The 20,746-nt window shown below is 51.8% G+C and overlaps 8 protein-coding genes across 8 annotated transcripts; 6 read left to right on the top strand and 2 right to left on the bottom strand.

Moving 5' to 3' along the window:
• Positions 1 to 33: 33 nt before the first annotated feature.
• On the top strand, positions 34 to 423 carry CCOS01_01420 (uncharacterized protein; the record flags this gene model as incomplete). The annotated part of the gene is made up of 1 exon (XM_060449615.1): positions 34 to 423. A coding segment is annotated over one exon (390 nt), but the record flags the coding sequence as incomplete, so codon positions are not given.
• Positions 424 to 1,544: 1,121 nt separating this feature from the next.
• Positions 1,545 to 2,123, bottom strand: CCOS01_01419 (uncharacterized protein; the record flags this gene model as incomplete). Its single annotated transcript, XM_060449614.1, has 1 exon — positions 1,545 to 2,123. The coding sequence occupies one exon, from the start codon at positions 2,121 to 2,123 to the stop codon at positions 1,545 to 1,547; it is 579 nt and encodes a 192-aa protein (XP_060321052.1).
• Positions 2,124 to 11,094: 8,971 nt separating this feature from the next.
• Positions 11,095 to 11,350, top strand: CCOS01_01418 (uncharacterized protein; the record flags this gene model as incomplete). Its single annotated transcript, XM_060449613.1, has 2 exons — positions 11,095 to 11,184; positions 11,246 to 11,350. The coding sequence occupies 2 exons, from the start codon at positions 11,095 to 11,097 to the stop codon at positions 11,348 to 11,350; spliced, it is 195 nt and encodes a 64-aa protein (XP_060321051.1).
• Positions 11,351 to 11,878: 528 nt separating this feature from the next.
• On the top strand, positions 11,879 to 12,610 carry CCOS01_01417 (uncharacterized protein; the record flags this gene model as incomplete). Its single annotated transcript, XM_060449612.1, has 1 exon — positions 11,879 to 12,610. One exon carries the CDS (start codon positions 11,879 to 11,881, stop codon positions 12,608 to 12,610), a length of 732 nt encoding a protein of 243 aa, XP_060321050.1.
• A 337-nt stretch (positions 12,611 to 12,947) lies between these two features.
• On the bottom strand, positions 12,948 to 13,085 carry CCOS01_01416 (uncharacterized protein; the record flags this gene model as incomplete). Its single annotated transcript, XM_060449611.1, has 1 exon — positions 12,948 to 13,085. One exon carries the CDS (start codon positions 13,083 to 13,085, stop codon positions 12,948 to 12,950), a length of 138 nt encoding a protein of 45 aa, XP_060321049.1.
• A 967-nt stretch (positions 13,086 to 14,052) lies between these two features.
• On the top strand, positions 14,053 to 14,277 carry CCOS01_01415 (uncharacterized protein; the record flags this gene model as incomplete). Its single annotated transcript, XM_060449610.1, has 1 exon — positions 14,053 to 14,277. One exon carries the CDS (start codon positions 14,053 to 14,055, stop codon positions 14,275 to 14,277), a length of 225 nt encoding a protein of 74 aa, XP_060321048.1.
• Positions 14,278 to 15,314: 1,037 nt separating this feature from the next.
• Positions 15,315 to 18,143, top strand: CCOS01_01414 (uncharacterized protein; the record flags this gene model as incomplete). Its single annotated transcript, XM_060449609.1, has 3 exons — positions 15,315 to 15,473; positions 15,799 to 16,728; positions 16,791 to 18,143. The coding sequence occupies 3 exons, from the start codon at positions 15,315 to 15,317 to the stop codon at positions 18,141 to 18,143; spliced, it is 2,442 nt and encodes an 813-aa protein (XP_060321047.1).
• A 507-nt stretch (positions 18,144 to 18,650) lies between these two features.
• CCOS01_01413 (uncharacterized protein) lies at positions 18,651 to 19,070 on the top strand (the record flags this gene model as incomplete). The annotated part of the gene is made up of 1 exon (XM_060449608.1): positions 18,651 to 19,070. One exon carries the CDS (start codon positions 18,651 to 18,653, stop codon positions 19,068 to 19,070), a length of 420 nt encoding a protein of 139 aa, XP_060321046.1.
• Positions 19,071 to 20,746: the final 1,676 nt, after the last annotated feature.

Genomic DNA, 20,746 nt, shown 5'->3' with positions numbered 1-20,746 from the left:
CCGTGATATCGTATACCGTACCCGGCCTAGGGGCAGAAGCGAAAATGCTGTAACGCGCGATGTGGCAGACATACTAGCAGGGAAAGCCCTTTTTTTCCGTTTTGTTACCTTTTTCTTTCTCTGGCTCTGCGGATTTCCGCGGGAGGCTCTGATACCTTTTTTTTTTTTTTTTTGCATAACACAGTTGGTGACTTAGGCGTTGACATGGCGTTCATTCGTACTCTTCTTCTTCTTTCCTTTCTCGAGGCGAGCGATACCTATTTCCCCCTGCTACAACCTAGAGTTTCAGGTTTTTTATTCCCTATCAAGCCAGCCACCTTTTTCTTTTCTTCTATAATTTCCTTTTCTTCTGAGCATACACTGTACGCGGCACATTCGGAGAGGTTCCTTCGCGTGTCTCGGGGAGTTTTTCTCCTGTTTTGATCGAGAGGCGAAAACTGAGAATTGGATGAAAAACAACGGGAGAGACAAAAGCAGGTCATCTCAGAGTCATGAGAGGTCATTTCCTTATTTTGGGGGTAGGCGGCGGTGGTGGTTTGAGAGAAGGAAAACCCTTTCTCTTGACGAGGTCAGAAGATCAAGAGACGGGATTATACGCTGGTGGGAAAGGATTGTCTCAAGGTCACTGAGATAAGACACACACACACATGAGAGACAAGACAGGGCGCAAAAGGACGAACAGCACACATACAAACCTACAAACCTGTGGGGCGCCGATCTTGACGCAGAGAAGCGCGGGGCGGGATGGAAACCAAATACCGTACCGTACGTAGTGGAGAGGAAATGAACAATTCCAAGGTATCTCACCTACACATGTAGACTCTGTTTTTGGGGGGCCCATTCAAGACCACAATCCGTGACATGTCGTTGCTTCCGTGTGACCATTCCTGTCTCTTCTGTCAACGACTCCCTCCCTAAACGGTCTCATGTGTTGTCCAACGTGACCGGATCTTGGGGGGGGGGGGGGGGGCACCCTGTTGCCGGCCATCCTGAAGCTTGACCGCCGCCCGCCATGAAAGATATGTCATATTCGAGTATTGACCAACGCGAACTTGTGAGGATGTCCTCCTGTATTGCTGTGTAGCAGTCAAATACGACGGGTTGTCACTGCAGTGTAGACGGAAAGCGGATACCTGCCAAACCCTGTATCGGGACATGCAGGACGAACAATGAATCTCATCAATGGCATGTCGGCCGTATCCCATACCAACCTCTTTTTTTTTTCTGTCTCTTTCTGGCGTATTGTCTCTCTGCAACGGTCATGACCATCAGGGTAGCTGTCGGTTCCCATGGCAGCATGTCGTGGGACCACGAACGAGATTCTTCTTTCCTGCCTCACGTCGCACCTGGGCGGACGTACTTCTTGGTTGTACGACGCCGGGAAGCAAGACAATAGACTCGCGGACCAAGGGAATTCTCTCGTCGAGGTTGAACGATATGACTCTCGAGGCTGTGTAACCTTTGAAAAATGTTTGATGACGGCCACGAGTTCCGAGTTGACGGGGGAATCATACACAGCCACCGGTAGACTCCATTCCCTGCTGTCAACAACAGATGAGAAAAAAAAGACATCTTCCTCCTGCCGCTCTGTTCCCGCTTCTTCGACGGGAGTCGGCCCTCGTTGAGCCCACTCCACCACCCGTTTCCGTGCCAAGAGGACCGACTGCAGCTGGACTTACTGCTCGTAAAGGCAAGGTTCTAGACTGCTTCTGTCCGCCATCATGCGATGGTTGCCTGCGACAAATGAAGGCTCTCATGAACCCCACCAGTACCAATCTCAACCCTGGTGAGGGCTCAGCAGACGACGCTGCAGCCCTGCCCGGCTCTTGCGGCTTGGCACCGAAAGATGCACGATTGGCAACCCTTCCTGCCTGGATATACCTAACCCGGTGGCACCAGTTGTGGGCTGCAGGCTCGGCATAAGAAAGCAAGCCACCGAAAAGAACAGATGAAGCTAAGCGGGAGTGCGTCGATCCCCAGGAAGTCTCAACCCGCTGTGGCGGGCGTGATGGTATAGCCAAAAGGCGAGGTTCCCAGTGTGGCCGTTGGTCGTGAGACAAGTCATAACGCAGAATAAGAAAGATTGTTCCAAAGTTATCCAATGAAGCCATTTCATCTTGCATGTCTGTAAGACAAAAAAGGAACAATGGCCGTCATGTGCAATCATAGCGCCGGACTAGATGGTATCTGGCGCGGCCCGACAGTAGGCAACTTGTCAGTTATCACCGGGGATAGATTTGCCGGTGCGACTGATCCGACCAAGGGGTTCGTCGCGGAATAAGCGGCCTTGGCTGCAGGTTTTGAGTAGGCATCTCGACAGTCCATCCCCTCGAGCCGTCGCGGAGAAGCCAGGGCCAGTTTATGCAACTCGTAGCCATCAGAAGTTGGCCGTCTTCCTGTCCGCAACGAGTACAAATGTCGCCAAATTAAAGTTGACGGTACTATGGCTTGATATTGAGACAGGCGATTGGTGGTTACCTGGCGTTGCGGGAACTAGGGCGGTGTAACAAGGCTATCACCAAGCGCCTAGCCCTCGAGTAACAATAGGAGTTGGTCATGGCAAAGGTGTCCAAAGTACCTAAAGTACGTATGCAAAGCGCAAGGGTTCGGGAAGTGAGACATGCGTTTGTTCTGTCAACTGTGAAAGTCGTTTGGCGGGGGCATCATCGAGATCTCTTTCAATCTAAAAGTACCGTTGGGAATTGAGCCTCTGGTTACTGAATAGTGATGAAGATGCAACAACCCACCATTGCCTCTCGGTTTTGTGACTGGCCATGTGGTACACTGGTCGGGCTGCTGCGGGCGGTTCCGACAGTCTGGTCGACTAGCTAGGTATGCCTGTCGTCCATGAGCATGTCACCGAGGTTTTGGTGTTTTCTATGGAGATGATCAGGAGATTGAGTGAGGGAGGGATCGTTCGTAGATCCGATTGAGCTTCAAAATGGGGCTGACTTGAGACTTGGATCCTGGTCTTGCGTCAATCATTACCTCTTAGCCTTGCCCAAAAAGCGGTTATTACCATGTGTCAGGAACCTCGAGTTCGAGACTTGGAGCGGCAAGCCATCAACTAGGCCATGAATCAGAATAGCAAAACGAGGAGACGGAATAGTTGTAGTCCTTGTTGAGGATCCTGGCGACTATCGTTTGGCGTTTTGATGAGACGTAAGTCCATCGAAACTGAGGCTGCCAAAACAACACGTCTCTCCGGTTGCTTGCAGATGTAATGCAAGTACCCTCACCGCAAGGGACTCGTCGTTGGTGATATGTAGTCATGGAATACGCGAAATAATTGCTGAAAACCTGTTTGTTCTCGTGCTTGGGGCCAGCTCCGGAGCAGTCAATGGAATGTTTTGACAGGCGATACTGGTGCAGCCAAGTTTCCCGAAGCAAGGGCGGTAGATTGAGTAGCTCAGCTGTGCTTGACCTAGACACTATTGGTTTAATGCGATATGCTGGTCGGACTTCCCAACAGCAGAACCTCTCGGAGTTTCGCACATCGTTGCTGCCACATCCTTGCAAGAAGAATATTGTCGCTGTTTTCCATGGTTCCACCATATTTCGAGCGCGACCAGATCGTGGAATTGTTGAATAGTGATTGCGACGGAGAAAATGTCTTTGAATGGGCGGGCAGTGAAGCTCTGCAGCCGGAGATGTAGTCAATGTGACAGATCACTTCCTTCCGTTCGATTGCGCCTCCATGAAATTGGAAGCGGAGGCTGGGACAATGCCGGGCATGTACCGATTTTCGATGAGAGACTGACTGATCGACCGCGCATCTCGTCTACGAGATGACAGGTCACATCGGCCTCTTGGTATGCTTGAGGCCCGCGCAGGAGGTGGGCATTGAGGCTCTCACATGGCCCCCGAATCTGACACTGAATATCAGTGGTGTTACGCACAAAGCTGTCTGCAAGAGTATGCAGGTCGAATGTTGGAGGCGTCGACTGCTAGATGAAGGCCGAGGGACGTGTGTTGGGACATCGGCTAGAGGTAGTGACTACTGACCAGTCGTTGACACTGGTTGGAGGCTCAGAGCGTGCGTGTTGTGTGTTCCGCTAGTGGTGGTCACAAATGACAATAATGATATTTCGCCGAGAACAATTGACACGTCGATTCGCCTGTTGGGCATTTGAAACCAAGATGTGTGAGACATGAGATTGTCTTATGGTGCTCCTGGGTCGGCGCCGGCTAACATTGTCGATTCACATTTCGGTGACGATGGAATCGGGATTTTTGAATCCAGACCCTTCGATGATTATCGGTGAGTCTGCCCACATGCATTTGGAAGATGGCCTGCCATTGAATGGGTCGGTGTGGATTGAGCTACACCTGAGCCAGGGCGAGCCGCGGCACTATACTCACCGATCAACAACGACTTTGCCCCAAGCACAAAGTAGTTGCACACCTTCCTCGTTTGATGGAGGTTTTGGTGGCAATGCCTCCAACACACGGCGGCACGTCTGCGAGAACGGCCGGGACGACAGCCGGAGGCCCGAAAACGTATGATCTCGTGTTTTTCGGCAGGGCTGGTGTTATGGGGTGAGATGCAAAGACGTTGGAAAAGGCCACTACGACGCCACATTGTGTCCAAACCTTGGCACATGTGTCAAACCTCGTTGGCGTCGCTTGGACCAAGGGCGGGCTGTGGTATTACACATTCACTTTTTTTTGCGGCCTCGTATTGCGGCCTCGTCACACCGCGGTAACAACAAGTAGGGTGTGCGCACCGTAGATCGCGGGATGTGATGGCGGCTACGGCTGAACGTCAAAGTCTACGCGGCCGATTACGGTGCGACCACCTGCGAACCAGCTTGCTGGGATGAGGCTAGGCTCCTACCTCTTGCAGTAGTCGGTGAGCTGTGCAACAAACAGCAGCGCCAGGCCGGTAGGTATTGTGGTCGACTTTGGAGAGGGTGTGTTAGGATTGTCCACGTTTCGAGGTGTAAGTCCATCCACTGGAGCAGCGATATCGCGAACGATGAGCGAGATCCCGCTGACTTGGAATTAAACTCCCGTTTGACGAGCAGAGGCGGCGCCAGATGTTCACATTCCCAACAGACCTCCACTTGGGGGACTCTCGTCGTTTCCGTCGAGCCGAGCTGCTCTTTGCCCCTGCTCGCGATAGCTAGGTAGGTAGTTTGTGGGTGCGGGCACGGTGCGGAAGGAACGTTGAGGACACCGTTGACCTCTCAGTCCAACGAGAGAGTCCATGGCCACTTTCGATCGATGCGTAGGCGAGTTGTTGCAGAACAGGACGCTAAGGAGCCTGGGATGAGGAGAAGGGAAAAGAGAAAAGCAATTATGGGCAAGGGAGCCCGTAAGTCCGTGGAGCAGGGACTAAAAGAAGAAAGCGGACTTTTGCGTCGAGTGGAGACATTTGAGTGGGATTTGAACCAAACGTGAACCTTGGGTCCCATGGGAAAAGAAAGAATGGAACGGATTATTCCATCAGAAAAAGAGAATAGAAAAGTAAGTGGGATTTGGCGAAAAGAGAGCAAAGCGTTGCCGCGGCCGGGTGTTTGCAGCAGTGGACGTTGCGGAAAACTCGGAGGGTGGGCCACAGAGGGCATTTCCACGGTCGTACGTTTCTAGGTAGGAAGAAATGAAGGGATAGCAAGGTAAGGGAAGGAAAGAAACCAAACGCAAAAGAAGTCTCGGTATCATTGACATTGAAAGGTAAGGAATGATGTAGTGTAGGGGAAATGGGGACCTGATGTTTGCTAAGGTGGAAGTCTCATTCTCTTGCCGTAGGTAATTGGTTCCACTGCGGTTTGCGAGCCCAGTTTCCTCAGGGCATGCAATCAGAGATAGGAGGAAGGGGGGAAGGGGGAGGGAGCGCAAGGTAAAGAAAAGAAGCAGCAGCTGACGCAAGGAACCACATTCCACGCTTTGAAATCTCGGTAAAACTAAGAAAAAGAGGTTTGATGTCGATGATCGACCCCGGATCGTGGTTTACATTCTTGGAAGTTTGAACCTCGCGCTCGCGGTACGTATAGTACACCCACACTCGTACACACTTTCCCTTCCAAGCTGGTCATTGCAAGTGGAGATACAAGATACTTGACAGAAGCGACGTGGAGGCAAGAGCTCTATGCTGTGACGCAGAAAAGAGGCAGGTCGTATTTTCCTTCTTTCTCAATCTCATGTACAGATATGTGCCCATCGAGGTTGACGGATGTAAGTACCCACATGCAAGAGAACGACTCGGCATATCTGTATGCCTTCCCTTTCTCTTCCCCCTTCCCCTCGTAGGGGTGAGAAGCGCAGAGAAGAAACCCCTCCAGGCTCCTCCTGTGCTTTCTTGGAGATTTGACACGGGGGTCCCTTGGGTTCTCTTGTGGCCTCTCCCTTTACGCTTTGTTACACACGTGTTAGCCCCGCTTGAGTGCATTCTGGGCAGGGCTAGGCAGGAACTGGGGGGCTTCAACGACGACGTTCCTAGTTTGATTAGTGTACGGATACTTCGCAGGTTCTCATATCGGGAGGAGCTGAGCTGAGCCAGAGCGAGACGAGAGAGAGAGAGAGAGCTTGCGCGCTGCATCGGAGCTTTCAGCCCTGGCGTCTAGTAGTTGGGCCTCAGGCGCTTTTAGACGACGGTCCAGATTTCACCATGTGACGGGAATGAATGATGATCAACAAAATTAGGAAAGGCTAGACAGGGCTGGGAAATTCGAACCTGGGGGTGGGTAATGGGCTGGGCTGAGATTCAGACGCAGTAGGCTAAGGTATGGACACTGGTGAGATACGGTCGACCTGAGGTTCGAGATTCAGCTCGAGTCAAGGGCTATCCCCGAAAAAGAATATGGGAAATAACAACTATAAGTTCGGGGCAGTTATTAGTCAGAAGGTGAATTGCGCGAGAGTGACGGAGGGGTAAGGTAGGTACCTCGTAGGCAAAAAGGAAGGCCATCGATCAAAGCGGTACATTGTCGGAGTGCGAAGAAAAAGGTGGGTATCGGATCTGGTAGCATCTTAGCCCTGGCATCTAGGGAAGCAGGGGCAATGGCTTCTGCCTCCACCATCACCACTACTTCCTGACGAGTGACCACCAGGAGTGTGCCGAGGTCGCACAACTACTGTGGTAAGGTAACCTCTATCTACGGACATCGACAACCGCAGCGGTTGCAAGATCCATCGGCATGCAGCCTGGATCAAATAGAAAAAGATCCCGGCATATATATGTGTGTGTGTGTGTGTGTGCGTGCGTGTCAGCTGAAGCAGAACGTACATGATTGGAAAGAACAAAGTGCGATATGTGAGGAGATGTTGGAGATGTCGGAGATGTTGATTGAGATCCATGGATGCAGCAAAAGGTGTCATTGTGGTGGTGTGAATGGTTGTAACTTGTAACCTGTGTGTGTATGTGTGCTCGCACGCACAAACCCATGGGCAAGCCACCAATCGGACAACCGCCGGCCACAATCACGGTAGGTACGGAGTATGCGGTCAAGGTAAGGTGAGCTTCACCAGCCGCGATAACCCCTCCCCTCCCACAATCTCCCACCCGGGCCCCCGAGACGAGAGGAAGAGGAGCGCCACTCAGCCCCCCGGAATAAACCAATAGGGTCATCCGAACAAGACAGGACCAGGGTCGCTGTCATTCGTTCATTGCTTTGCTGCTATCCCAAACTCTCTCACACTCTCTGTGTGTCTCTACGGAGTATCTGTACCTTGGAACCTCTCTCCAGGGTAGGTAGGTAAATGTCTGGGCCATCTTTTTTTATTCTGCGACAGGCTATCCATACTAATCATTATTTGTTTTACGACTGCTCACAAACCCCATCCCAGGAATCCAAATATCCCGGCTTGCAGAAAAGGAACATAATCGACTTTGTTGGGACTTGGAAAGCAACAACTAAATTCTCTTTCGTTTTGCATTTTGCGCGCCCCCCTCGTTCTCGGAGGAGAGATGAACGAGGTTCTATCACACACACACAAAAACACTTCTGCCGTCACCTCTTTTTTTAGGCTGAAGCCTGGGCAAACAGAGTTTACGGTACAGCTTCCTCCCGGGCTTGTCATCACCTGGTGCCCATGAAGAGGAGTCCTTAGGAGTCAGTGCTCCGAACGGGTAGCCATACAAGCCCTTCCCCGGCAAGCATCTTCCCTCGTGGACGTTTGACACTACCGTTCGGCCTTTTTCGCCTTACAGGCTTACTTACACACACACGCACACACTCGTTCACTCACTGACACACGCAAACAACAGAAACTACCTATATGTCGTCTCTTATTGGATCTCCATTACCTTATTCATCTCTGCGCAGTAGTTCGCACCCGCTAAACACAGGAACTAGGTAGGTTGGACTTATTACGTGCATTTCGCCATGCCCATCAGATTATCCCAACAACGTCCAATCCAGACATTCTCCAAACTTTATTGTGCCTTCGTTGGCAATCTGCATTGCGACTGCAACTTCCGTGGCTCTTGTTGCAGAGGATTACGAGGCCCCCTTTCGTCGTGATTGAATTATTCCAGCCACATCCCGTTCCCCCTCCTCCCTCTCTCACTCTAGTAAGCTAGTCCCCGTTGGGGGCGTTTACCAAAGCAAACGGGCACGCGATAGTATTTGCGATGGACCCAAAGGCACTTAACAAGCCCTGTTTTTTTTTTCCTTTTCCGCCGCCACCCCCTCCCTTACCTACACTTGCCATGTTTTCCTCTACTCTACCAAAGGCGAAAAAATAAGCCAATTTGAAATATTGTCCGAGCTATCTTAGTGCTAGCCAAAAAGTATCGTGTTGTCGCTTTCGTTGATGTTTCGTCATACCCATCCGCGATGTGGAGTCTATAAACCGATCTTCCCCCCTCTAAACCACCCCCCAAAAAGGAAGCGCTAGGGTAAGAAGAAGAACCATGGGAAGAGAGGGGGGGACAGAGAGCCGTTTGAGCCTCCACGTCGGCTCTAGGGGGGTGGTTGCGACGATTCTGCAGGGTTTTTCCTGTTGGCTACCGGATACCTGCAGTTCAGAGTAGAGGAATCCACGGGGAGGGTCTGCTCCATGGGACAACATGGGACAACATGGGTCATTGTATGAAGTGTAGTACGGATACACTATTACAGAGTTTCCCAAAGTCTTTTCTTTCTCCGTTCATACGTGCGTTACTGGGAGAAGTACGGAGTAAACAGCGAGAGAATACCTAGATATGGGGAGGGGAGGGGGGCGTACCGGGGGGGTTCTTTCGCGAAAGATACCTTAACCTTGCCATGATTCAATGACTACGCAGTACTTGAACTACATACACAGCAATGGACTTCCCCCTCTCTTTTCTTTGCTGCAAAGTCACACAGTCACAGAGAAAGGAATTCCCCGGCGCGGAATCCCGGGGCAGATCGAACAGAGCTCTGGAACATCCACTCATCTGGGTTATTCTTCTGCTCGCTCCCTGTTCGAATACACCCCTGCCTGCACTAGCCTCGCGATCGACTGCCCGCCAGGGGCCAATGAGCAACCCCGGGGGGGCCATGGCCGCATGGGCATGGGGGGATTGGGATTGGGGGGAAGGGGGGGAGCATCCGGATTTACATGGTTTAAGAAAGAAAAAAGAGAGAATGAGAATGAGGGAAAGAGAGAGAGAGAGAGAGAGGTGTGTGGGGTAGAGAATAATGAGGACTACCTAGGCAGCTAGCGCTTCTGCCCTCACCTTTGCTTTCTAATACTTCTTACCGCGTGGTGATGCCCTGGTATGATGGTATCTAATTCCAAACAAGGAGGATTCGGGGATATAAAAAAACGAAGAAAAAAACACGGTAAAACAAAACAAGAGAGCAAAAACCAATCAACCAACCTCCGTCCATCCCTCAGGCCAGGCCCCCAGAGGAGCCGCCGCCAGCCGAGCCGTGTCTCCCGTTTGGAGACTCAGAGAGGGCACCTCATGGCTTTCACGGCTTGAGCTGGTTCGGCGTCTGTCTGTCTTGTCTTACCCACGAGTCTACGATACCCACAAAGGAAAGAATGAAAATACAAGTAAAAGAATGGGCTTCTTGGTTTTCCCGTAGACCAAAGTACCATCCTCGCACAAACTCCCAATCACCTCTTCATCTTCTTCTTCGTCTTCGCCTTCGCCTTCTTCTTCTACTTACCCCCCTCCACCCCTCCCCATAGACAAGAAACCCAAGAGCTAGCTCGACCTAGTCGTGCCAAGCCAAGGAAACATACATACAGACAGACAGGCCAAAAGCAAGAAGGAAACAAGAGACACACCAGCATGCATGTACACGCAACTACCTACGCTCACACACGCAGCCCACGCCCACGGCACACAACGCACACACACACACACACACACACACAAACGAAGCGTGTATGTACCGTACCTTACGGTCGTTCCCGATGAACAATTCTTCAGCCATCACCATGGGGCCTGGTTCCACCCCACCTTGCTCCCCCCCTCGAACAAAGTAGAGTGATCCCAAGGTATCCATCCACATCCCCCATCGTTCAGATCCTTGTACCCATGCCTATCCTGGCAACCTGGTTCGCGCCACCGTCGTTCATCGCTGAACTGCCACTGATACCTACGCCTCTGGGGGGGTCTCTGCTAGTCCCGCACCAGAATGTGATATGTGCCATGTTCTGCACTGTACCGGTCTACCGGCCTGTTTGGTTTCTTTTGCTGCTTGCTACTTTTCTGCTGGCGGCCTTCCGCCGGTTGCTCGCCGATTTGATTATTATCAGATGGCACTGCCATATTTTCTTCTTGCACTAGTAACCAGAACAGGGACTTGGAACACCCGCTCCCGCCTGGAGCGAAGTCTCCCTCGCTGTGCCGACCTGGTCCTTGCCCGTCTCGACGGCCCAGCTAGCGAGTGCTTTGTCCTTGTCGTGCGATTTCAAAGGAATCTGCCAAACTATAAGTATCGACGGTTGCCGCCTGGAGTTCTCTCGCCTTGTCCAGATCACCATCATCGGACATTTTACAGGTTCAAAGGAACATCAGCTTGACGCAGCCAAACTTCAACCTCCATCAACAACACATCGACTTCGAGTCCAACCCCAACCAACCAAACCCCCACCACACCTTTTCGAATCCAAATCCCACGAACCAGAACCACAGTCAACCAACCAAGTTCGCCATCACATCTCGCCAACATGGTCTGCTCAAACCACTGCCAGGTCGACAAGACCGCTTTCCGAAACCAACAGAAGCCATCGTCGTCCTCCAAGAGCGGCTCGAAACAGGTGAGTGTGCATGGCTGCACCCCACGTCCACACAGGGCCCGAACTAACTCTCTTTTCTCAGCACCTTCTCCCAGGCATTCGCTGCCCTACGTGCCATGCCTCAGGTAAAGAGGTGTGGGTACTACCCGGAAAAGAGTGCGGCTACTGCGGCACCCCCTGCGGCTAAGACAGCTCATGTGAGTTCTCCAACTTCTTCCCGCGTCATTGCAAAGATGTGGCGGTGAGGCTGACTCTTGTACAGCGCTGAAATCCCCCGATCAAGAGTCATATAGCTGGGACTGCGATGCGATATTGGGAACCACTAAAACAATTACGATACCCCGGGACAACGGCGAACGGCGACACACAAGGGCTATAGATTGAGGGGTTGTGTGCGAGCAAGAATGAGATGACCAAAGGGGGTTGTGCTTGTTCGAGTACGAGGAATTCTTTTCATCCTCTTTTTTTTCTTCCGTCATTTTTTTGGGTTCATTGGAGGGAATGGGAAAAAAGGGGGCAGATCAAAATCGATGGGTGGGCCAATCTGGGTACTGGCCCTGTAATGTTAACGAGCCATGTCTGTCCGATTTTCAGATCGGAATGTACAGTCGGAGGGGTAGAATGGGCGGGAGATGGGTGAGCAGAGGGGTAAGAACAACATGGGCAAACCAACTGGCGCTTGGGCTTGGGCCTGGAGGGGGAGTTTGGAAATGTAATGGTAGCCGCTTTCGGCATACTTGCTTCAATCAGACACCATACAGGTTCTTCATTCGTTTTCGCAACTTGTTTGAACCTTGACTGTTTCGAATCGGAATTGATGTCAGAGGTATGGATACGACGACGGGACTCGAGTGGTGTGTACCTTTGTGCAGGTTCCACCCTCGATCTTGGGACCAAGAACGGAGTATTCAGATGCAGGCAGACGACACCTGTATGGACCGGAGCACATCGCATGGCCCCGATCGCGACAGTGCCGGACGGGACGCGGGTTGTGGCTTGCTCGGAGATAACACCGGGGGTGTGGTATTGGCTGGTGCTGAGCCCGTTTTTGCGACGAATGGGCACAGCAATGCCTGTCGTTGCATGGGGGAAAACCCGATCCCCTGATGTGTATATCGCTCAAGATCGAGGTGGTATCGCAGTTGGAAAGGGGAAAGAGACGATGAGTCGAAAAGCAAAGAGGTACTTTGGCACTGGATATCAAGTGCGGATTAAGGTAGCAGTCTCTCTGAAGAGAGTATCGCGTTGGATGGAAACCTGGCAGGTGATGGCGATTCTAATGACCATATTCAGCATAAGGTTGCGAGCTGCATCTTGTGCAGGCCTTGGAGTGATGACAAGTCGTTTCTGGATTGCCGCGCGGGGCTTCGTAGCTGTGTCTGTAGCTGCGGACCGACGGGCTATAACGGGGATGGGAGGTCGGCGTGGAGGACGGAAACAGCGGTGATGCATGGCGGACCTCGGGCTTGCGTGGGTTCAGGTGGTTGTGTTGCGATCAGGTCCCCTATCAGCCCAATCGGTCCCGATCCCACGGTTCCACTGACACACACAGCTGTAAGGTAGCTTGGAGTTGCCAGCTGGGTCAGACTCGTTACACCAAACGGCGTGCAGGACGCACGAGTGGACGTCCTGCAATACTCGACAGGGAGTTCAGAGGCCTGTCAAAAAGCAGGGCCGGCATCCAGGAAGGTGCATTCCAGCTGAGATCCAGGTCCATGTCCCTAGCTTCGTAGCGTCCCAGCACGTCTTGCTCTCAGGAATGACTTTGGGCGACATGGCAAGAATCAGAGAGTGTGGGTTGCCGGGTCTCTGACAGATCGTGACGGATCGTGAGGGGTCCTGAGAAGCCGCCTTGCGGGAGATGCCAGTGCCCGGGTTGGCAAGGGAAAGATGAGAATTGTATGGGCGGTCATGTCTCTCATCGTAAGACATGCAAAACCGTCATAAGTGACAGCACTGGTGGTCCTGGCCCAGATGTCATGGATTTGCCGCGCGGTGAGGATTCCCCCCAGGTTGGATAGCGCCAGGCTGTGCGAAGATCGAATCGGTATACTGAATCGCAGCGATGAGTAGAGTAAGGTATTGGTTGGACGCATCATATGACGAGACAGGGTATGTCTGCAAGCGCTGGTGATTTGTTCAGGGGTCGGCAAGCTGAGTTGGACGAGGAAAAGGAGGAAAGGAAGGGTAGCTACTACACCGGTGTGAAGAGACGATGCTTGGCAGTGTTCACCGTTAGTTTCGGAGGGACGTCAAGCTTCAGCACTGTGAAGTTCCATTGCAAAGAGGATGAAGGAGTGGAAAAGTGACAGAAGAAATGGCGGCCAGAGCTGGTGAAAGAAAGGGAAGAAAAAGCAAGGATGGATTGAGGCTGCGTTGGGTTGAGAAGTTGAGAATTGACAACTTCCTCGATGGCACCTGCTGTCTGTTGTGTCAACTGCCTGATTGGCTCGCGTCTCGAATGCGCTCCTCCCTCACTTTCCGATCTGAAGCACTGGTCCCCACCTGCCTGCCTCACTCTCAATCGCAACTTCTTCATTCATTCTTCAAGTGAGTTGTGAATTGTGAGCAGGATTCATTCACGTGAGTTGTCGAAACTGGGTGGATACGAAGTACGGAGTACGGGAATCCGCTCCTTCTATCCGTACCTGAGAATCAAATTGCCTGCCAGCGGGCCATGGGGAAATCACGCACGACAGAGAGCCCCGACACAATTTGAAGTCAGAATACCTCAAGGAACAATGACAATTCGCACTTAGATGTGACCCAGGACCCAGGACCCAGGACCCAGACAAATATCTCATTTACCCCCCCCCCCCCCCCCAAATCACCTTTATTTATGGCAACGGAGTGCATCTCCTCCAGGGTCCTGCTGTATCTTAATCAGATATGCAAACCTTATCGTTCCGGTCCGCAACCGGACACTCTGGACGGGACAGTACCTGTGGATCTATGGGTCCTCTCTGTGATAATCTTAGCACTCACTGTCAAACAGGAGAACCCAAGACTCAGAATGGGTTTCAGTCATGGAAAGTTCTTGACCCGAAGAAAAGCAATAGAAGACAGATGACCAGCAGGAGCAAGTCATCAATCCGGGCCACCAATCTCACGTAAATGTCATCATCATCACTACCGGTCTACTCTTACTAAAGTGTAGGTAGTGAGGGTGGGAGTCGTCAATAGACCGTTGTGGAGCTAGTACTTGACCTATCCTAGTGCTCCAGGATGTCGTCGCTCCCTAAAGGTTGTCATTGCGGCTCGTTTTGGTTGAGTTTGTCCCTATCAAAGGAATTGTTTCTTCTTGAACTTGGTCCGCCATGATGACATTTAGTCTTCGATGCCCAGCAATGCAGCAGAGACGTCAATCGGAGGGCTTTCAGTTCCATTATTCTCAGAGAGTCCCAGGTATTTGTTCTCGAATTGTTCCTTATTCCTGTCTCAACCGCCTCGTATTCATGAACAAGGCTTGTCGACCCCACAAGGAAGAAACAGCCATGGGCCGACTCGACACGAAATGGTGTGCAAGGTCCTCGAGTGCAACGAGTTGCAACGAACCGTCAGTCAGATTTAGACTCTCGACAACGTGTGAGCGAATCGAGCATCGACATTACGCTCCCGTCCCGTCTTGTCGTCCTCCAGCCTGACCATCTGCTCCGGTTCCGCAGCCAACCACGGCAAGGCAAAATCCAACGGCTTTGGTCCCCATTGGCGCTGGGTATCTATGTATTTCCCCCCTTCCATTATCCAGGCTGTCTTAGGTTTGGGCCTAAAACCCCGCAAAAAGGTACAGATGAGCATCGAGGTTGGGCAAAGTACCCTTCCATACAAATATGTGCGTGGAGTTACCTTTCCCCGGCCGCCGTGACATGCCAATTACCGTGCCCGCAGTGCGGCCATGCCCGCTCAGTGTTTCTTGCCCTGCCCACCGCGGGCCTTCCCCCAGAATATGAGCTCGACTGCTCCACTTTGCTGCCGTCCTGAGGTAAACTTCCCCGCCACTTCCCGGTGCCCAATTCCCTGATGCCGCTGCCGTCGCAAGACTTGCGCGAAGAGCCTCTGCAGCTCATCATCAATTCTACCTAACTCAATCTAACCTCCGGCCCCATCTACATCTTCCTCCTCCCTCCCGCCCACCGTTCGCCAAACATATCATGAACGGCATCGACATCCTTTGCGATGCCGCCGGCTCTGACATGCTGAACCCCCTCTATTCCCCGCCGGAACTGCCGAAACAATCGGCCCAACCTTTACCCCAACAGCCCGGGAAACGCAAACTGAGCACATCCGACACCTCTCCCTCTTCGACACATGTATGTCATATATGCAAGCGTGTCTACGAGCGGGCCGATCATCTGACGAGACATCTACGCTCTCATGAGAATGCTCGTCCCTACCAGTGCTCCCGCTGTCCCAAGCGATTCAATAGAGCCGACCTCCTCACCCGTCATGAGACAACCCACGACCGAGATAATACAGGCAAGGGTAGAACCTTCATACGGAGGAGCGATCGGGCTGCCGAGGCGTGCCTGAATTGTGCCGCTTCCAAGTCAAAATGCGAGGTAACCCCCCCACCCCTTTCCTCCGGGAAAAACTATAGTCCTGCCCAAAAGCACCAGTAGGCTGATACACTTGTAGGATGCCAAGCCATGCTCTCGCTGTCGATCCAAGAATTTACCATGCGAAGTCCCCTCGAAGCGTACGCATCCTCACCGGACGTCAATCGATGGCGCCTCCAGCCCTTCCGAGACATCAACACTGCATATGAGCGTCGACATGAACGGCAGCATGGACACAGGTTCCGTTTATACGGCCTCCAAACTGGTCATGGTGCCACCAAACCCCGATATGAGCCATGATCTAGACGCATCCTCTTACATGGACGATGGCTTTTCGAACCCTGTCATGGACATGGTGATGGACGATATTGTCAACTTCAATCCAGTACACACGTACTTCCAGGACATGGACTTTTCCTCATGGGACCTGAACTTTGACGCCATAACCATCCCACAACCTGAGATCAACCAAACCCCCGAGTCCACTACAACCAGCCGGTCAAAATCAAACACAAGAAATGCGTCAAAGGCACACGCGGCCTTCAAACGGTCGCCTTGGCTGTGGGAGCCGGGGCCAAAGGATTACGCGCTGCATCACGCGTCACCGCAGGACAAGGAGCAGCTCATTCTTGACAACGGCACCTTTGCTAATTCCCCCGCTTTCGATAAGCTCATCAATACTCCGGGCACGAAGCTAAAGATGACTTCCCTCTCAAGAGACAGTCTTCTGGCCATGGTGGTAGCTAGCACAGTCTCGAAAGGCGGTCGCACACGTACACCATCTTTCCCTTCTTTGGATCTCCTGAATTACCTCGTGCAAGCCCATTTCATCCACGATGAGCACCAGAGCGACAGTTGGATTCATCTGGCGACGTTTGATGCTGCTGCTGCTATTCCAGAACTACTTGCTGGTATTCTGTCCAGCGGTGCTACGTATATTTCCATTCCTGCTGTGTGGCAGTTCGGGTTCTCGCTACATGAAGTGCTCCGGCTTGGGCTGGCAGATTTGGTAAGTCGATAGCCCCTTTGACCATCCGCCTTGCAGCAAATTATCTTGTTAATATTGCCTAGTTCGAAGGCTCAAACTCATTCACGCGAGAACTGGCGGCTCTCCAAGCATTCATGCTCAACCTAGATATTGGCATCTGGAGTGGCTTCAAGCGGAAGATGGAAATTGCGGAGAGCTTCCTGCAGCCCCCGATGACCATGCTCAGACGTGCAGGAAACTTCTCGGCCCCACCAGACTCTTCGGCTATGATCCCGATGATGACAGACTCCCCCGAGGTCCTGGACTCGAAGTGGCGCAAATTTGCGAAGCGTGAATCCTACAAACGCCTTGTTTTGCATATGTTCTTTCACGATATTCAAACTTCTATCGGGTTCTGCAAAAACCCACTAATGTCTTACACCGAACTCAACTTCAGCCTTCCTGCTTCTCGAGATCTATGGAGAGCACGATCCGCTGAGCAATGGAGGAACGTGTATGTCGCCAAAACAAACGCAGCCCCAGACCGCATCATCCCACGTGTATCAGAAGTGATGCACTGCACTGAAATTCTGGACGAATTCGACCAACTGGTCGATACAGAATTGTGTTACATGGCCTTGCTGCATGGCTACTGGGGTCAAATAGCGGCATACCGTGAAGCCATCAAGTTCTATGCCGATGGTCTCTCGAGCAAGAGGAATGCGACCCACCGCCTGTGGCTCAAAACACAGTATCAGGAGCTCTACCGAGATTTGAACGACTTTTCAACCATGATCCTCACATCAAAGCGGCCCACAGCTCAACTTGCAGTCATGTCAGAGCTTCTCATGATGCTCCTACACGTCTCTCCCGACATCTTGCAGACGTTTGCTGGCAAATCGGGAGAGGACGAGGCTCGTAGGACGTATACCAGCCTGGAAGACAGCTGGGTAAGGACGTCCGAGGCACGTTACGCGATATGGCATGCTGGTCAGATTTTTCACCATGCTCGCCAGCTTCCACCTGCGTCGCTACGTGAATTCAACGCCATCGCCGTGTATTACGCATGTCTCACGCTATGGGCATATGGGTTGCTATCATGTTCGGCATCTAGACATGGTTCCGACCAAGAAATTGGCAACGGCATGAGCACTAGCAGGTCTACGTCGGGATACACGCTGATGGATTCGGACGAAAACCGGGACACCAGAGCTTTTCTCCAGCTTGACCGCGGAGTACCTGGCATCACCATCAACGGAAACCCTGCCGATGGAGTGGAATCGCTTTCAAATCCGAGCGTGGTTCTCTCTATCGCGAGAGACATTTTCCGGAACAATTTCCCTGTGGTTTCGGAGCCTTTACCGCCCTTGGTCGAGAGTTTACGGAGCCTGTTGCATGACCTTGGCTCGGGGGCAGCAGGGCGACCTTCGCGGGCTGGGAGCTCGGATTTGTCATAACTTTCTGCAATGTACTTATCTCGACATTACTTGGCTTGTATATCTTTTGGAATATTGGAAATTTTCTGGCAACACGGCGGTGTTGCTGAAATAGTGAGTGACGCAAGTTTAACTAGAGCGGATGATCAATGGCATGGGATGGTGTTTACGGAGCAGGCATAGCGGTAGCAGCCACATGTATTTCACCGGTTGATTATAGTAACCTCATTGTATGTGACGAATGATCTGAGAAACATCCTATGTGCCTCTAGAAAATGTATCTGACTTCATGAGCTCACAAGTGACAGAAGTACTTTATCTACAGCAACTCGGGATGTGTCCTTCGCCCAAGCTCACAGGTGATGGTGCGGTAGGCGTCCATGTGGCCCCGCATTTCACGGCCCCGGGGACGTCTTGGGGGCCGAGTGGGGGCACGTGCGTCGTTCCGGGCGGGTTGACGACACTTGAACGGGCACCTCGATGGGCGGAGGAAACGTTTAAGTACGTTGGCTGAGTTTGGTGGCCTGAATGTGGGCGAGTTCCTCGAGTATGGTTCGACTTACTCCGTGGCAAAGATTCCACCGTTTGGCTCGCGGTGTAACTTGTCTTAGCCTATTGTACGTATCAGCTGGCTTCCGGCTGTTATTCAAAGAGAGTGTCGTTGCGAGATATACTACGACGTGGATTGGTGTGACTATATTGACGGATTCGAGGACATTGTTGATTGAATCAACGGCGGCGTGTTCACCTTGTAAAATGACCTTTCGGCTGGATGAGTTTGTCTCAAAGCCACGATGCTGGAAGATATGGTTGTCCTGCTTAGAGGGCTTCGTAATCTGCAAGCCCAATCAAGGCATCTGTAGTATTCGGCAGCGAATATTATTTCAAATAAGACTCACTGAATCTTCTCTCCTGGTACTGGAAGGCCTGAATATACATAAAAAGTGAAGACGGACGAGTGTTAAGTTTCGTGAGTAGCCACATGCTGGAAAGACGGACGGAAGTTTGACATGACACCGCCAACGTGGGTAGGTAGCTACAACGCAGTCCTGATTCCGTAAATAATACATTATGAGGAACAGCTTATCATGAACATGGATTGAAAGACGTCTATAGTCTCGAAGTTGGCGCTCCCATAACTAACGCGGGAGGCATCTGTCACAGCATCTGACACCGAGGGTAGCCCATACTTTGTTTGCACAGGACAAGGTTCAGAATTCCGTACTACAGTCACAGATATCCCAAGGGTCTTGAGGCTATGTCAATTCGCAGGACATGCGATACGAACGCTTCAAGTCCCGCTCCTTAGCTTCTCGCCACGGCATCTTCATCCTCGAAAATCGAAGCTGAAGTCATACGAACCGACCCAGACTGCGCAATGAACAAGCTCAAGGTCTATCATTCGATTTCCAACGCATCGAAAACATTTCCCGAGGCGCCGTCCCCGCTTGATTTTCACCTGTTGAACACATGCTTCCCTGGCTTAGTCCTGGCATGAACTACGTATAAATGCTCGACGAAATCCGCCTCGTCATCTCGCACAGAAGAAGGGAAATCCGCAAAGAGTGTATGTTGGATGAACTCTACGAGGACACTGCACAGAAGTTCCGGTATGGAAGTATACTTGGCTGAAGATTATCTCGTAGGCTTGACTGTCATGCTTTACTGAGATGGGACAGATACATCAAAGTTCAGCACTGCCCCTTCCAACCCCCGGTTCTCTCGCCGGCTCAACATCAGCATGCCATACTATACCTCACAAACACCGCTTGAGACGCAAACTCATCGTTTATCGGCATCCTCTTATGCCTACACGCCAGGATGTTTGTGCCTCCCAAGTCCTCAGCCAAGTCCGCACTCTCCACCATCGGCCATCGAGAAGGGGACACACAAGGGGACCTCACACAATGCACGTCATGATGTAGAAACAATAAACCTACCTCCTGAGGCCCATACAGCGAAGAGAAATGCCTCCGTTTCCCATCAAAAGCCGAGCAGGTCATGGTCACCCTGTCCGGAACAGCCTGGAATTTCTGGCTCTTATAAGCCAGAGTTTGGCGGATAGTCATAGCTCTCTACGGTTTCGTCTGCTTCTAATGCCGTGTTCCAAAGATAGGTCTGAGTAAAGGTATCTGCCCAGCAAGAGGGGCTCGCCGGACTAGCACTAGTCAGGTGCGGATGTTTTCCATGTATTGGTGATACGGACAATCTGTAGCGACCTGGAATTCGGGTTGGCGCCCCGAGCTTTGCCTCGTCAAGTATGCATGCATGGCTAGCACTCCATTTCATCCTGGCATATCATACAATTGGCGAAGGTCACCACGCTGTCATGCCTCTGGCGCGAGTCAATCATGACAGGTAGGTCTTCTACAGATAGGCCGCGGATAATATCGCGATGCAGAGAACCCAATCGAGTGCAGTAAATTTGGATAGCAGCCAAGCTAATACCTCCGGTCCGGTGCTATATTGTCTCTCAGCATATGGGCAAAACATTCCGCTCGTGGAAATTGCCGGGGAGAAATGTTGTGCAGCATGTCATCACAGCAGTTCTTGAGCACAAGTCATAGAGTTGGCAGAAGAAATCCGTGTATTTCTCCCCAAGCATGGGCGAGCGCTCATCAAAG

The sequence above is a fragment of the Colletotrichum costaricense genome (assembly GCF_030867565.1).
Source record: "Colletotrichum costaricense strain IMI 309622 chromosome Unknown Scaffold_1.1, whole genome shotgun sequence".
NCBI classification, from domain to species: Eukaryota; Fungi; Ascomycota; class Sordariomycetes; order Glomerellales; family Glomerellaceae; genus Colletotrichum; species Colletotrichum costaricense.
This window is presented reverse-complemented; position numbering and strand designations above follow the sequence as displayed.